This window comes from Mandrillus leucophaeus, unplaced genomic scaffold (genome assembly GCF_000951045.1).
Source record: "Mandrillus leucophaeus isolate KB7577 unplaced genomic scaffold, Mleu.le_1.0 Scaffold59, whole genome shotgun sequence".
Taxonomy (NCBI): Eukaryota; Metazoa; Chordata; class Mammalia; order Primates; family Cercopithecidae; genus Mandrillus; species Mandrillus leucophaeus.
The window spans coordinates 1,698,919-1,716,594 of NW_012106363.1; the positions used below are offsets into that span (position 1 = coordinate 1,698,919).

Consider the following 17,676-nt stretch of genomic DNA (forward strand, 5'->3'; position numbering starts at 1 on the left):
TAAGCTAGTATATTCACAGGTTCTGAGTATTAAGATGTAAACATCATTGGTGGGGAGCTGTTATTCGGCCTACCACAGGAACCATGAAGAATGAGTCAGGTCCAAGGGACACATGACTTACCAAGGGCCACTCAGTTCACTTGTGGACGTGCCATGACTGTATCCCTGGCATGCTCACATTTGCCACTTGTGTGTGGGTTACTGAGAAAGACTGCTAGGAAGATGCCCTAATGAAGGTTTTATTTTCATAATTTGAGATGATTGAGGGATAAATAAATACAAGATCAAGTCAGTGTTTTTTTTAAAAGAGTAGGAAAGACAAGTTTATATTTATAATATAAGTGCATTCATAATGTAAGAACTTTCTTAAATATTGTAGTCTTTCTAGGATATGGTACCTTCTAAAGGTGGAATAACTTGTAATGATAACATATTTTAAGCAATGATAAGAAATGACAGTGCCGAGGAAGCACATGCACATGTGTCAATATTTCTCCTCTTCCTCCTCCTTCTCTTTCTCCCTCTGTAACTCAGGCCATTGCTACCATTTTGAAAGTCATTAATGACTGAAAAGCCAATTCAAACTCCTTAAACTAAAGGAAATGGTCTACCAGAGGCTTGTGGGCATGGATGAAACCAAATTAGATATTTGTCATATTTTAAAATGAGACCCATCTTATTTTGATGTTGAAGTGTTTGTCTAGGCCAAGGAACTTATTTTTAGTTCTCCTCCCATGTCTGTTACAGTTGCCTATAACAAATAAGAGAGTCATAGAATTTGAGTATCTTTGGCAAGTGTCTGCCAAACTCCTCTTTTGCCTTAGTTTTCTCCATCTATGCTATAGGCAAGAATGATGGCTACTGTAAGTTAAAGGCTTTATTCAATTTGAGTTTAATTAAACTTGAGTTTCTGAGAGGACAGATTCATTTAAGAAAGCTAATGTGATTGTTAGGCTCATCTTCTCCAGGAGTCACTCCCTGCCTCCCCTCTACCATGGCAGGGTTGGCTTCCCCTCATCCAGAGTCTCGTAACATACTCAACCTCACACTAGTGAACCTCCCCAGTGTGTTCGTTATTCTTGTGCTTACCTGCCTTCCTCGAGATTCACCCTAACCCAGGGTGTGATGCAAAATAGGAATTCACTGCGTGTACTATGGGTGAATGAATGAATGGTCATATAATCTCAGGGGAATTTGAAGGACACATGGATCCAGAGACTCAATGGAAGTACTGAGAGAGGCAGGGAAAGGCTGAAAGTATAGTTTTGATCTTCACTGATATAAAATTAGTAGGCTGGCTTCCCACCCTTGCCCTGAAAACTTTCTTAAATAGAAATAGAACTGGAAACTGCTACAGAAATTTATTCTAATAGATGTTTTAATGTGACACTGAAAATGAGTGGATGGTTTCCTTTGAGTATTTGTGCTTAGCTCTCGATGTCATTTTTCTAGCTATCAAATGAACACCAATTCTTTATCTACAGGTACATTAGGTTGATGACACAGTGTTGAACTAAACAAAGATGAAGTCAAGTTGCTAAGCTCTTGTCTGACACTGATTAGAGAGCTCATATAATAAGTCACTCCCTCAGTTTAGTCTTGACAGTCCAAAGAAAAACTGTGTATACTGAATGACGCTTTCCTTGAAAAACTTGTAAATAGGATAAGGTTGATTTTCACATCATTCTTGCCAGATAGGAAAAGCAGAGCATCAACTCAAGGGAATTGCTGAATATTTGTACTACCTCAGGCATATCGCAAAGATGATATGACCTGAACAACGATGTTAGCATTAAAGTGGTAATGATGGCTGCACTCAACACAGAAACTACAAGATGAGTAGGCCTCAAACAAGAAAATCTGATGACAAGAGATCATGAAGGTAGGACTTAGAGAAGTGGACCAAGATTCAGGCCAGGAAAATACCGTAGCAACCCCCAAGTATCTCCATGGGCGGGAAGATTTGGTGGTTCTTTTCCATTTTACCACTTTTGTACATAGCTCTGTTTGTTTATGTTGTTTCCCCAACCTGCTACTCAGCCTAATTCTACAATTTCTTTTTGTTTCTAGTTCCTTCTTTCTGGGGATTGGTGAACTCAGCTTGGAATCTTTGCTCTGTGGGGAAACGGCAGTCGCCAGTCAACATAGAGACCAGTCACATGATCTTCGACCCCTTTCTGACACCCCTTCGCATCAACACGGGGGGCAGGAAGGTAAGCCACCATATTGCTTCCATGGTTAACCTGAAGATGGGGCCATCTTGATTCTGAAGGCTGAGCCTCAAGGCTTCAGTCTCTGTGATGAGTTTGTCCTCCCACCTAGGAATACCACAGACTTCAGACCTGCCGCCATTAGAAAAATGTCTACATTGTGCTTTTTCACCCTAGTCACACTTTTGTGCTTCTAATTACGCTGTACCTCCTGGAGGTTGCCTGAAGTCTTATCAGACAACCTTGGTACCCCCATAAAGGACAGAAAGATAGTGGCCACCCCTGCCTATCATGCTGGGAAAATCTTTCCTCTAAGAAACTGCTTTACTAGGCCTTCTTTTAACCTCAGTGAAATGGGAAAACCAATTAACAAAAATAAAATCAGACGTTTATCATCTTGGGAGGAAAAAAACAAAAATCACCTTAGATGATTTATATAAAAATCAATAATTAATCTTCCTAGGGGCATCTTGCTTGCTAAGAATCCTAGCTCCCGCACAGAAATGCTGAGCTGGGCTTTGTGATTCTCACACCTGAATCCCTCCCTCGCTCTCTTCCCCACATAACGAGTTCCTCCTTAATTTGTGGAAGAGCACAGTTAGTTGCCCATTGGGTCTTCTCATCACTGGAATCTTAGCATTTCTCTTGCTGGTTCATGTCTACTTGGCTATCTTTTACTGTTGAGTACGTGTTAAGGGTAGAAAAGAAATGCACATGCAGAAAGTTGTGTTCAAAGGTAATTTAGCTGTTAACTCAAGAGAAATGGAAAATAATTTGTGTGCAAAAAATTGAGGTTAAAATTATTGACAGCTTTTGTTAATAGCAGCTGATACTTTAGGGTTTGGACTCATTGGGCTCTGTTCTGTCTTCCTTTGCACAGTCTGTTCAGTATAAATACCATGAAGTTTGTACGTTAATTTTTCCCCTTCTGATATATTGAAATATATTTTCTTGTACCATGTAACTGTCACAGACACACACACCCCTAATGACTCATCCAAAAGCTGTAAGTGACTTTGACTCAGGTCACAAGTCAGGTTTTAAAAGACATTGCATGTGGCCCACACCATTTAGTTATGCAGTGTTTGTGTACTGTTTTAAATATGAATTGAGAAGCACTTTTGTGGAAAGGTCATATATAGGTCGTTTGGTTTATTGCTCCTATTCCGTATAAAACTATGTTATCCTAATTATTGTTCCATTTACAGTTTTATTTTTATAAATCCTGCAAGGAACTTGTCAAGACTTCTAAGTACATTTCTCTTTTAAAAGGTGAATTATTTATTTAAAGTCATGAACACGTGTGAGTTCACTGGTCAGTATTTAAGAAGGGAACATTGCAGTTATGAATAAATATTCAGTCATCCTTCCTTTCTTGGAGAGGGTGATGTAGGAGATAATTGCATTCTAGGCAAAAGGAAAAGCAGGGAGGAAAAAGCCCGAGACTCAGAATGAGGTTTGGTGCCTGAGTTCCAGAATTCACCTGAAAGGTAGCCAGCAAGGCTGAACACAGATAGCGAAGAGGGGCTTGCAAGATGGTAGGCTGGAGAGGACAGTAGAAGACAGGTCCTGAGGCAGTGTTCAGGAGCTGAATCCTTTGCCTGAGAGTTATGGTAAGCATTTGAAGGGTTTTTAGATAAAGTATAGATTGGAATTGAGATGGAAAATGTGTCAAACTAACACAAACAATGGATATATAATTTTTACTTTCCATCAGAATGTCTTAAAGGAAAAATGTTGATGTGAAAGAAACAAAAAAAAAAAAAAGTCAACACAGCTTCTCCCTAAAATGTATTGGGAAAGAAGAGATTGGGAGATAGTCTAGTGGTAAAAATCACTCACATGTTATGATTTGGGGTTTTTTTTAAAATAGATGATTTTGTATCTTTCCAATTCAGTAAAGTATACCTGATCCAAACCAATTTTCAAATGCATTGGAGTTTGGAATCTTGGCAACATTTACTTTTCACGATGTAAATATTTATATCTGGCACAATTTTTGTTGTCAGTGGTTTGAGGAGCTGAGAACTGTCTGATGGTTCCTTTTGCATTTGTGAAAGGTAGAAAATAAAATGTAGTTGGTCGTGATAAACTAATTGGTAATGAAATGCCTTAATTTGATAGACAATAAGTAAATCATGTTTGCATCACGTTTTTGAAGGTGATGTTTAATGAGTTGGAAACTTGTTTTGAAAGTGAGAATTCAAATCACTGTTCTGAATTTTGTTTTCCCTTAAAGAAATACCCAACTTAATTGATTTGAAAATCACCCCGTAAGACTGGGAAGTTTTGTAGAATTTGGGCAAGATGTCACATTTTGAAGTCTGAGCCCAGCTGGGTGTCAGTAGGTGAAATGCAGCCCAGTAACTGTGTGTTTTGTGTTGCGTTTTTATCCACAAGCATTATTCTTTCTGGTGTTCAAGTGTATCTTATGCACAAAACTGTGATGCAGCTCTCTGGAAGCCCCTGACTTGTGTTACTATGTTTATTTTAATGTATTTGACCTGACATTGGGCTCAAATGAAGGAAAAAGGGCTTTTCTTACCATAGTTTAAGACTAACATTCAACCTCAGTACAAGAATAACAAGGAATAATAGTTATTCCTTATTCTGCAGTAACCTTCTCATTCTATGCACTGTGTCTTGAATGTAATAGAAAATATTCATTTTTACTTAAAAATGAGACTTATGTCACCTTTTAGCCTCATGTGACAGGTTGCAGTCAAAATGTAGTTCAAACTGTGTTTCATGCAAAAAGTTATTTAAAATATTGTATATAATTACCTTCAGGCTATGTACATGAGACATAATGTATATGAAGCATACATGAATTTTTTTGTTTCAACTTGGGTTCCATCCCCAATAAATCTCATTTTATATATATATGAAAAGATCCAAAATTAATAAAATTTGAAACACTTATGATCCCAAACACTTTGCATAATGGATATTAAATTTGTAATTGTATTTTTACAAATGGCACGCCTTTAAGGCTGGGTTGTATGTAAATATAAGACTCCTACCTTGGAACCAATCCCCAGCCTTTGACCTCATTAAATTTAATGTCCAATTGCTACATTGTTTGGAGCTAATTAATCCATTCTAGTTAAAGCTACTAAATTAACTCAAGAATCAAAAAGGAGGAGGATGGGGAGATAATTCTTTGTAGTTTCAGGTTGTTTAAAGTCTCCATACATGAAGAAGTTTGATTATGATATAAATGATGTTTTACACTGAGTTAAGCCTCACTGACTGTTTTAAAGATCGAGACGCTTGTTAGCCATTGAACTTGTAAAATTTCACAAAAGTTTCACCTTTCATGTCTTTTTGCTCAGACCAAAGTGAATGTAAGCAGTGTGTTTGTGTTTTAATGTTAGTATACTAGTCACATAAGTGAGAATCTTGGTAATTTGAAAATGAAATACAGGATGGGAAGGTCACCACAGAGTAAAATACGGATAACTTCAATGAATTATTTTGGAATATAGATATTTGCTTTGAGCATTTGATATAGGTGGGAATTGAAAGGTTGTGAGTTTAGCTTTCAGGAAGGAAATATGGCACATAGAAACCTATCTGCTGATATAAAATACCTAAAAGAAGAAAAAACATATTAAAACTGAGACTAAAATCCACTTGCCGATTCTACCATTTTAACCAAAAATTAGTCCTGCCAACTTTTCTCATCTTTTAACTCATTTAATAGAATAGACACCTCAGTAGTTAATGACATGACAGTTCCTTATTGTATGTTAAATATAAAAGGTAGGATCTATCATATGTTAAGTATAAAAGGTAAGATCTAAACATACTTATCATATGTTAAGTATAAAAGGTAGGATTATATGTTAAGTATAAAAGGTAGGATCTGAGTATAAAAGGTAGTTAATGACATGACAATTCCTTATATGTTAAGTATAGAAGGTAGGATCTAAAAAGGAGACTGGGATGAAGGATAGTACTGTTTTATTTTTTCTTTTCTAAAGTTTCTAGATTTGCTTAAACAGACTTGCATTAATTTGGTAATCTGAAAAATACTTATGTTCTAACCTCTCTTTCCATTTCATTTCAAAATATATTTGAAGTTGTTAAATGTGGTAGATAGAATAATGTCTCCTCCCAAAAATGTCCACATCTTAATCCACAGGACTTCTAAGTGTGTCAATTTACATAGCAGAAGGTATCCTGAAGATATGATTAAATAGAGGATTTTAAAACTGGAAGGTTACCCTGGACTATCCAGGTAAACCCCTTGTAATCACAGAGTCCTTAAAAGGAAAAGACAGAGGCAAGAGAGTCCGAATCAGAGAACAGAGACGTGAGGATGGAAGCAAAGGTCGGAGTGACGCAGGGCCACGAGCCAAGGAGGCCTCTAGAAGCTGCAAAGCGCAAAGAAACAGATTCTTCCTTAGAACTTCCAGAAGGAATACAGCCCTACTGACACCTTAATTTTAGCCCAGCAAAACTGATTTCAGATTTCTAACTCCCCAAATATAAGATAATAAATTTGAGTTAACTTGAGCCACTAATTATGGGGTAATTTGTTGCAGTGCCAAAAAAAAAAAAAGAAAAAAACTAAAATAATAGATGTGAACATAAAAATGGTACTGGTTTACTAACCACAAATCAACAAATTATTTTTAAAACTTTTTGGCATTTTTGTAAAATTATAGTCAGAAACAGCCTTTTTCCTATACAACGGAGAAACGATTAAAATGAATCTAATCACAGATTCACAGCAGCTCAGATTTGTGACAGCACCTTTGGAAGCCAACTCCTGACACTTCCAGTCCAGTGCTGGAGTCTAAGTTCCTCTCCACCCTCAGTATCATCTCATTGTTTCTAGGAGTTGTAAACTACCGGTAGTTCTTCATTTGGGTCCTGCGTTTGGTCTCTGCTGCAGAATATTTGACAGCCATTTTATTCTCTTACTGTTTTAAAGTGGATGGTTCAGTGACATTGAGTACATTCAGGCTATTGTGCAGTCATCACAACTATGCATTTTTGTCACTTTTTTGTCATCCCAACTTGAAACTCTGTATCCAGTAAACAAGAACTCCCCATTTTCCATCCCCCTAGCCCCTGGTAACCTCTGTCCTACGTTCTGTTTCTATGAATTTGCCGGCTCTAAGTACCTCATAGACGTAGAATTACATAATATTTATCTTTTTAATGTCTGGCTTATTTCACTGGGCATAATGTTTTCAAGGTCCATCCATGTTGGTGCAGGTATCGAATTTAATTCAATTTTAAGGCTCAATAATACTCCATTGTATGTACATACCACACTGTGTTTGTCTGTTCTTTCTGTCGATAGACATTTGGGTTGCATCCAGCTTTTGATTTTTGTGAATAATGCTGCAATGAAAATTGGTATACAATGAACTATTTGAGTCCCCTGCTTCCAGTTTTTCTGGGTGTATAGCAAGGAGTGGACTTACTGGGGCATATCTATGTTTAACTTTTTGAGGATTGTCACACTTTTTTCCACAGTGGCTATACGATTTTACATTCCTATCAGCAATACACAAGTATTCCAATCTTTCCATATCCTCACAGAAACTTGGTGGGTTTTTTTTTTTTGTTATTTATTTTGAAATAGCCATCCTAATGGTTGTGAAGCATTCTCTCGTTGTGATTTTGATTTACATTTCCCTAATGAATTGATAGACTTTCACGGACATCCAGTACAAGTTTTTGGAATATAACCTGTTCCTGATACAGAGTGTAGAAGATCTTGAAACCTCTAGGGAGGAGACAGGTGGTAGAAATAATTGACCTTAGCCTAATGGCACAGTCAGAAATACAAGAAGTCAAAAGAAGCAGGGTGCAGTGGCTTGTACCTGCAATCCCAGCTACTCAAGAGGCTAAAGCGAGAGGATCACTTGAAGCCAGGAGTTCAAGACCAGGCTGAGCAACATAATAAGACCCCATCTTTAAAAAGAGAGACAGAGAAAGAGAGAGAAGCAAAAAAGAGAAGAAACTGACCATCAGCAGACTGTGGACCTACATAGGTTATCTCAAAGAAGCAACCTTTCCCCCATATGTTCAGGTTTCTTGTTTGAAATTTTGCCCAGGAGAGGCTAAAACTACTGTTGTCGCCAACTTCCTTTTGATTTCTGGATACCTGGGGCTTATATCAGGGAGAGTCTCAGCAGGAGACATGGAACATGGTGAGTCATGAGGATCCCTCATAGAAGGATCATTTGTAACCACCCCAGGTCTGGAAGGGGTGAGGAGAGGGAGTGAGGACCAGAACCTGGAGACCAAATGAACTAACCATGGAGAGGAACACCTGACCTTCAGTGAGGGAAGCAACCAGCTGAGGGCAACCCCGAAGGATGGAGCTGGGGAACAAGGCCCTGACTGTACTCCTTTCCTCCCCTCTTATGGAAAGAAGGCAGAAGCCAAAGGAGCTTATTGAATCACTCCATGCAAGCCAGCCTCCAAGCCCCTAAGCAAGGTAAAGATGGATCCAAATGGACAATCGGAAGACATCCAACTCAAAGCTATAGGTGTATCTACATGGAAGTTTCCATATTTCTCATGAAATAAATATAAGCCAATAAAACTCATAACTGCTTATAAAACAGGTATAAATGCTTCAGCCTGGCATTCACAGCCCTTGTAATACAGCATCAATTCTCCTTTCCAGAAACATTTACATTACACTTTGTACACACCTTTTGTTCCCAGCGAGAGTGTAAACTTTAAAAAACAAACAAAAAAAAAAACCTGAATGCATCTCACCTTTTCCTGGGGTCTGTGCTTTGGCCACAATATACCCTTCACCCTACTTGCCTAAGAAGTCCCAACCCCTGCTTTTAACCTCTGTGGCTCCAATACTATCTCTTTCATTAAATTCCTCTTGATCTCTTTAGCTAACTGTGAAATCTCTCTTTATTTGGCTTCTTAAGCACCTTACTTATATTTATTTTAGGATCTGAACCTTGCCTGTAATATTAATATTGCTTTCCTTGTAAGGAATAGTAAGACAAATATACTATAGATATTAGCCCTTAGATTAAGAGCTCCTTATGATAAATATGCTTTTGTATTTTCATTTTGTATCCTTGGGGTCATCCATGACAGTGCTGGCTGATTTGAATTGAACCAAGAGTACTCTTGCTTACCAAGAAATGTGTTTAGGTGGAATTCACCAAAAGTTGCTATGATACAAGTTGGAGGAATGTGAGAAGGCCCATGATGAAAAATAACTTTGCTATCCAAAGAATCTGTTACTAAAACTAATTTTCAGTTATGTTTTTATGACCATTAAAATAAGTTGAAATAATAAGAAATGTAAATTGGCTCGGTATTTAAAATCTTATCACTTCTCTATTTTAAAATTTTCCTGTGAACCTGATTGCAAAATTTAGTTGACTTTATTTAATCATTGCTATTCACAGCATGTCCACATTGCTATGTTCTGAAACCTTTTATGTTTGAGGCTTCAATGTTCCTTCAAAAAATTTATGATATATTTGGGAGAAAATATAGATACCCAGAAGTTAAATGGCAGTAACTGATTTAAATAACTATTTGAGATAATAATGGAATCAATGTTAAGAAATGATTAATTACCAAATCAATCATCTCAGCATTAATGTTTTAATGAGAGTAAGAAGTTGGGTTGGTCACACAAGACTTTATGGAAGTGGTAGGATATGAGCTAGCATGAAAAGGGACGTAGAAGGAAATGTAACTTACAGGAGGATCTTAAATGTCAGATTATCTTACTCCATATGCAGAAGGTGGAAAGAAAGGAAAAAGGTAGATTGATTTTGTCATCTAAATGTGTTGCCATGGTGCTGATTTTTATTGGATAACTGATGTTAAATTTTCCTGGATAAGTACCGTACCCATTTAGAACTCACTAACTGTCTTTAAGCACCAAAGGTCTTTTTACACTGAAACTCTGATATGAAAATGGTATATATAATTGTATGTATATTTGTGGGATAGAGCAGATCTTTAAGAGCTGCTGAAGAAGTGGATGCTATTCTTACTCATCTGTATTTTGTGGTTAGACAAATTCCTTTATTGGCATATCAATTATATCCTTTCCAGGAGAAAGTGATAGGGGTCTGTTTATTTAAATTTAATTCTAACCAACAAGGAAAGGCTTAGTGATGTGGAAAGGACAGTAACTCTAGGAAAAAAGTAGGTATATTATCTTAGAAACAATGGTAGCAGGGTAAAAAAATAAAAAAATAAAAAATCTAGGCTAGGCATTGTCCGACATGGATATGAAAACTTCAAAAGGCAGATTTTTTAAATATCATGATTAAAATTGATGTGATCTCATTGCCTCATGGACGATGGCTCTAGTGGATTGGGAAGCTCTTAAAAATAAGATCATGGTAATATAATTACAAATGATAGTACCAAAAAAGGAACTGGTAGGGGCTAAAAATATCGATGTGGCTGCATGGGGAATTTTATGAGAAATAGTATTGTTAAATGGCATGTAAGAGATGTAGGAGAAAGGGCTTACAGCCAAGGAAGACCAGAAGATAAATCATTTGTAAATGGTTTCACAGAGAATAAAGCCCAGGACAAGTTGAAGTTTCCAGAAAATGAGGAGAACTTTAAAAAGTTGTGGTTAGGGGAAAGTAGGATAAGTAAGACAATGTATACCTCCATTTGGGAGAGAATACATGGCCATGGATGACCAGATGTGAGAACTGAGTTTGAATTTTAGATTGCCACCGTCTAGTCAGCACTATCATAGATAAATGTGAGAAGGTACTGGCTGGTTCAAAATGAACCAAGCTTATCTCTGATTACTAAACAAAGGGTTTATTTGGCTTACTTCTCTAAGCTTCAGTTTCCTCATTTGTAAAAGGAGCATTCATCATTCTACCTTCCTCTCAGGGTGGTGGTGGAGAGAATTATATGAAAAAATGCACTTATTAGGCAGGTTATAATGCAAGTTATCAAGCCGGTGACTGGCAGAGAAGAACATGTTGTTAGCTACCATCACAGGTATTTTTGTTGTCAGCAAGAAAACATAACTCCCAGTTGAATTTGACAAACTAATGTTTGCATTAGAATTCATAGCATATGTAGCAAGAAGTGAAGTGATTTCAACTCTTTGGAAGACAGAAGAATTCAGAGCCACCTCGCTAGTACCCCAAACCCAAAAGGCATAAAGATAAAACTTTCCTCTCAAACATATATTTACATAAAATGTCACAGATTCAGGCTGGGCAACATATTCTATAAGAACATTACATATGAAAAAGTAAAGGAAGTTAATGGATAATCTGCTCAGTTGAGTAAATAGCACAGGGACAATACCAAGAGATGAATTCAGCCTAATTACACAGTACATGAGGTTCTACATCCATGAAAACTGAGACCATTGTCATGCAATACCCTTCACCGAGAAGACAGTATCTGGAATGTTAGCATCAGTTCCCCTAGTGCCGACAGTAAGATTAACTAATAGAAAAGACATTGACACAGTAAAGTACAGAAGAAGAGGAAGAAAGTAATGAAAAATGTAAACGTTTTATATTTAGTTTCCTCTTTCTATGCAACTATTGGAAAAGAAAATATTTTAAGAAGTCATTACAGCTGACTTTTAAATGTACCTTTTCTGTGCAGGCTCAGACATAGAACTAGCTCTGCTGTTTGGAAGTAGCTTTGGCCAGACTTCCATTCAGAATAGGAATTCAAGCTATGTGAAAATTGAATGACCTTCTGTTTCATTGAGACCCGTGGCACAAAAAGAGTTCTGATGGGCACTGAGGGGTACTTGAAATTGTAGAACACAATGAACCATCAGATAAGAGCTTTTGACTTGACCTGTGAGTCCCCTTCCAACTTTGATGTACTTTGATTCTGTATGAGCAGTGGTTAGATGGGATGTGTGGAATATATTTGCTTGTAGCCACCCTGGAATGAGGATTTAACTAGGATGTAAATCCTCCTAAAGGAAAGCACCCTATAAAGCACTAGCATTGGAAGAAACTTGCATTGCTTCTCAACCACTATCAAAATTATTCCTGAAAGTTTTGGATACAGGCTCTCTTCTTTGGTATATTGTACTCTGAGTAGCTGGAATGAAGGATTCAGAGCAAAATGAATGTTATAAAAGAGGACTTTGATTACAGATTTTAAAAATGAGACCAAGGTAATTGTGTTTGTACTCAGAGCAGAGCTTTTTGCAGAGAGTGAAAGATTTCAGTGCGTAGCAGTGAAAAGTGATGAAAGATAAGCAAAATGTGAAAGACTAAGATGCTGTATTTTAAGTTGGGAAATGGATTCAGCACAGAGTCATTCTGTTGTGGATATCAGGTTCTCATGCACCATTGCTGAGCTTAGATCTTGGCTGAGGATTGCCGCTCACTGTCTTGGCGGTTCCTTGTAATGTTTACCTCTTGACATCATCCAGAAAATCAATGCAGAGTCATTAAGCAAATCTCCCAAGGAAACACCTGCTTGTTGGCTTTAGTATTTCCTAAGTCTCTCTAATTCTCTCTCATTCTTTACTCCTCTGGTGAGTATTAGAAAGGACTTTGCTCTTCTTTCCTGCATCATGTTCCTTTATTTCTCTATACTTCTTCTCAATTTTTTTTCCATTTTTCATCTCTTTTACTCTCTTAGCCTTTTCTTTTCTCTCCAGTCTTTATCTCCAACCTCCTCTCTCCCTTTCATCATTTCCCTGTCTCTTTCCCTGTCCTTTCATTTCCTCCCTCTTTTCTCCTGGTTCTGTGTACATATGACAAAGGAACCTGTGCCTTCTCTTTTCTGTATGAGTGAAATTGGTTCTCCATTTTCATAGAACACTTTAAACACAGAGAGATTGACAGTTGTACAGTTTTAGTGACAGTACTTAAATGAGAGAAAATTCAAGTTATCCCAGAACTGAGTATAATTTTTATTAAAAATTACGGAAGGACTAACTTCAGATGTTTAATTAATTTATAGGCAGATAAACTCCTAAAAGAGAGAATGTTCTTCAGGAATCTCATGAGTTCAATATCCATCACTTCATACCACTTTAGTTTTCTGGTTACATAATCCCACAGATAAAACTAACAGGCATTTGACTGGGAGCGGTGGCTCACGCCTGTAATCCCAGCACTTTAGGAGGCCAAGGCAGGCAGATCATGAGGTCAGGAGTTCACGACCAGCCTGGCCAATATGGTGAAACCCCGTCTCTACTAAAAAAAAAAACAAAAATTAGCCAGGCATGGTGGTGCACACCTGTAGTCCCAGCTACTCAGGAAGCTGAGGCAGGAGAATCGCTTGAACCAGGGAGGCAGAGGTTGCAGTGAGCAGAGATCATGCCACTGCATTCCAGCCTGGGTGACAAAGTGAGACTCCATCTCAAAAACAAACAAACAAACAAAACAACTAACAGGCATTTTACAAAACAACCAGCCTCTTAAACATAAGCAACAAAATGTGTTATTCACGTAATACTGCTTGCAGCCCAGCTTTCTTACCATCCATCTAAACATGGAAGAGAAAAGAAAAAAAATGACCTAATTTTTACAGACTTCTTTCCAGCTAACTTCACCTGTGTAGCAGCCTAAGACAAATGGTTTTTCGTTAGTTAAAAAGATGAGACTTGTAAATCTCCTGGACAGTGGCAGAAAGAGCCACACACACCCAAGATAAGCTTTTGATGTTAATCTTAAAAAGCTGGTATCAGTTGTACGTTCTCTCCAAGAAGGCTCTAAAATTGGTTGATCTACTCCTTGTAAGCCTGACCATTTGAATAAACTCACAAAGTTGTTCTATGTAAACCTCAGACACTTTGAATCCTATTAAAGGAATATTATTGCCTATAAACTGGGTATCTTTGGTTGCAAAATAAAAATAAATAATAATGTATCCACTACCTCAGAAAAGAAATATAGTAGATTCTGTTTGAAAGGCTTAAGAAAATGCTCATTTTCTTCTAAGCTTGGTTTCTGAAACAACTAAATTAAAACTGAAAAACTGGAATAAATAATGCAATTTGAGTGGTCTATGCAGCGTAAACAGTTGAACATCTGAGCAGCTCTCAGACTTAATTTTTCTGATGAAGATTTAATATCATATAGATACGACTTTATTAATGTTGCATGAAAGATTAAGAATAGCTAAAATGATCAATCTCTTTCCAGTATCTCATATTTTTAATGCTTAAAAAAGTTAGACGTTTTAGTTCCTTACTCTGTAGTATGCTAGGGCAAAGATCCAAACTGCAAATAATGTTAAAATAAGCCATTCAGCCTAATACCTGTTTTTCTCATAGAGCAAACCCAGTGTCTATTCATTAAGGCAAGAGTTTTATTTTGTTAATGTTATCTTTGCCCACCTAATGTTCTGAACAGATTAGTGTTCTGTTTCTAGTCAGATCTTCATCAGATGTGACACTTGATATGATGTTAGTCCATCCTGGCCCTTAGCTCTGAAACATGCATGCTCTAACCCACATGAAACATTTACACACAATATAAGATGAAGGTACATGATTTCACTTTTACCAATGGGTGAAAATGTATATACTCACACAGTTTGGTATGTTACATCTAATAGAAACCTATCAAACTAGCAGCATCTCACCTGCCTAAAAATATTTTCTGCCACCTTCATATCAAGAATATTTTTCACTTCTCATCTAAGGAGCAGAGATTTTTCTCAATTTGCATTTTCCTCTGAAATATTCAGAAACTTTTTTTTTTAAGTTAAGGAAAAGCCACTCTTGCTTCCCTTTAAGCCAAGTAGCTATTTTCACTATTCTCAATATAAGCAAAGTGCATTACTTGCACTATGATGAAGAAAATGAATACACATTATGCTTAGTACCTTGCTATTTAATGCATCGTTGCTAGGTAGGTTTGAATACAGAAATCAATTCAGAGTTTGTTGACTCTCAAGTCATTTATTCTGAGCTTGTCAAATTCAAATAGAATAAGATTTTCACAAAATTATCTGTTCAAAATAAGGGTTGTGTCACCCTTCCAGAGTCTGATGCTCTCTAAGCATAGGTTTAGAGCTTGAGATGAGGATTCTTAAGCAAATAATTTTCTGAAGAAGATTCTCAGGTGAAAGCTGCAAGGGAATGGGGGAAGTAGGCCTGGGGAGAAGTTCAGCAAAGATAATAGTTTAACTGGAATCCAACCATAGCCTGATCCCATGGTAATATAGTTTGGACACTGTACCCTCCAAATCTCATGATGAATTGTTATCCCCAATATTGAAAGTAGGGCCTGGCAGGAGGTAATTGGACCATGGGGGTGGATTTCTCATGAATAGTTGAGCGCTATCCTCTTGGTGCTGTCCTTGTGAATGAGTTCATATTAGATCCGGTTGTTTAAAAATGTGTGGCATCTTCCTTGCTGGCTCTTGTTTCTGCTTTTGCCATGTAACTTGCCTGCTGACACTTTTTCTGCCATGAGTAAAAACTCCCTGAGGCTTCCCAGAAGCTAAGCAGATGCCAGTGCCATGCTTGTACAGCCTACAGAACTCTAAGCCACTTAAACCTCTTTTCATTATAAATTACCCAGCCTTGGCTATTTCTGTGTAACAATGCAAGAACAGCTTAACATACACGGGGACCTCCTAAGCATGAATAACACCAAAGTGCTCTGATCCTGCCATGCACTCCTAGGGCCTAGGGAGGCAGCCTTCAGTAACTTCTAAAAGGCACATCTATTCCCTGGTACTCCCAGGCAAGGTGTCTCCTGTACAGTGGTGTCCTTAAGGAGTTGGCTTATCCTGCCTTTCAGAGCCCATCGTGTGTATCTATTCCCACCTCCACATTGGGTGCTATCAAGGTGGTGACTTGAAATCTACCATGGTAGGGGTGTTAACACCACAGAAATCTGCAAATGCTACATAGAAGTCCCCCCCTTTTTCTTCTGGAGAGCTGGATGATAGAGATTTATCAGCACATCACTGTTCTTCTAGGTCAGGGGCAATTCCCAGAAGAAAGGTGAGTTGATTGCAGCCAAAATTAATAGAAGCTGGGGGACATGTCCAGTGGCCTCAAAAAGTGAACCCAGGTAGATCACCAACTATTGCAGCCAGTGTTGGAAAGAAAGCCTCAGATTCATTACAAATACTCATATTCAAAAGGACTCCAGTGGCCATGGTTTGGCCTCCTGAAGAATGATTCCAACAGAACTGCCTGTGCCCTGTATTTCAGGTCCCCCAGGCCCAGTTGCCACTATCTCCTTCACAAAGGTGAGGGGCAGGGGAAGAGCACAGGCCTGATTATATGGAGCTATGACTTTTCTTAGTTTCATCTTAATTCCTCTTTTAATACATCTTTGTGTTAGTCTGTTTTCACACTGCTGATAAAGACATACCCAAGGCTGGGTAATTTGGTAATTTATAAGGGAAAAGAGGTTCAATGGACTCACAGTTCCACATGGCTGGGGAGGCCTCACAATCATGGTGGAAGGTCAAAGGCGTGTCTCTCATGGCAGCAGACAAGAGAATTTGTGCAGGAAAACTCCCCTTTATATCAGATCTTATGAAACTTACTCTCACAAGAATACCAAGGGAAGACCCACCCCTGTGATTCAATTACCTTCCACCAGGTCCATCCCACAACACATGGGAATTGTGGGAGCTACAATTGCAGGTGAGATTTGGGTGGGGACACAGCCAAACCATATCAATATTCTTTCTTTGCTTGCGTCCTCCAAGACCATAGTTCTTCTAGTGGCAGCTTTGCAATGATAAGGTTGGCATATAGGTATGGCTTTTGCCCAGTGCCTTGGCAGTCACAATGTTCTCATCTTCTTTACCAGTTTAAGCTTCTACCCATCCAGAGCCTGGGAAGTCCTGGGCTATTTCACAACCCAGGTGCCAATCAGCTTCTGGCCAATGACACTGTGTTTCCAGCACCATAGCATGCAACACTGTAAATGCATGCTGGAAATATGTTCAAAATCTAAACAGAGGAAATAGAAGGGAGATTTTAGGCTTCTTCAAGCGTGTGATCTTTATTCTACACATTGCCTTTTAATGATTCACAGTTTCTGAATATAAAAGTTAAGGTTGTTTTTTGGGTCTTGTTTTTTTTTTTAACCAAAATCTTAACAGAGTGAGGAAATAGGCCTATGCCAAGCAGTTTTGAGTTCATGCCGTTCAATCAATTCAACGTATTACTAGCATTTTCCTCAAGAGTGTAATATATGACAACTGCCAAGCTTTCCTTTTGCGATTACAAAAAGGACAGATACTGGAGTGAGCCATATTTCTGCACTGCAGGGATATAAAAAATGAACTGCTAAAAACGGCCCGGGAGGAATGAATAGCAATAAGACATCAATGTCATCTGTATACTGATTTGTGATGAATTTTCAAAAGGCTTAATGGTATGATGCTATGATATATAGGGGCCTCCTGAAAGTTAATAACTGTAAGTTATCCACTTGGAGGAATGTAATGGGGGAAAGCGAGTGGTCACAGATAATATTTAAATAAGTAACTTTATTAATATAGTCAAACT

At 37.9% G+C, this 17,676-nt stretch overlaps 1 protein-coding gene across 2 annotated transcripts in view; it reads left to right on the top strand.

The window, feature by feature from the left end:
* CA10 (carbonic anhydrase X) overlaps positions 1-17,676 on the top strand; it is a 537,715-nt gene that overhangs the window by 222,644 nt on the left and 297,395 nt on the right. For both annotated transcript variants that reach the window (XM_011999215.1, XM_011999214.1), the window contains one exon: positions 2,071-2,213. In XM_011999215.1, coding sequence (XP_011854605.1) covers positions 2,071-2,213 — 143 coding nt within the window. The remainder of the gene's footprint in view (positions 1-2,070; positions 2,214-17,676) is intronic.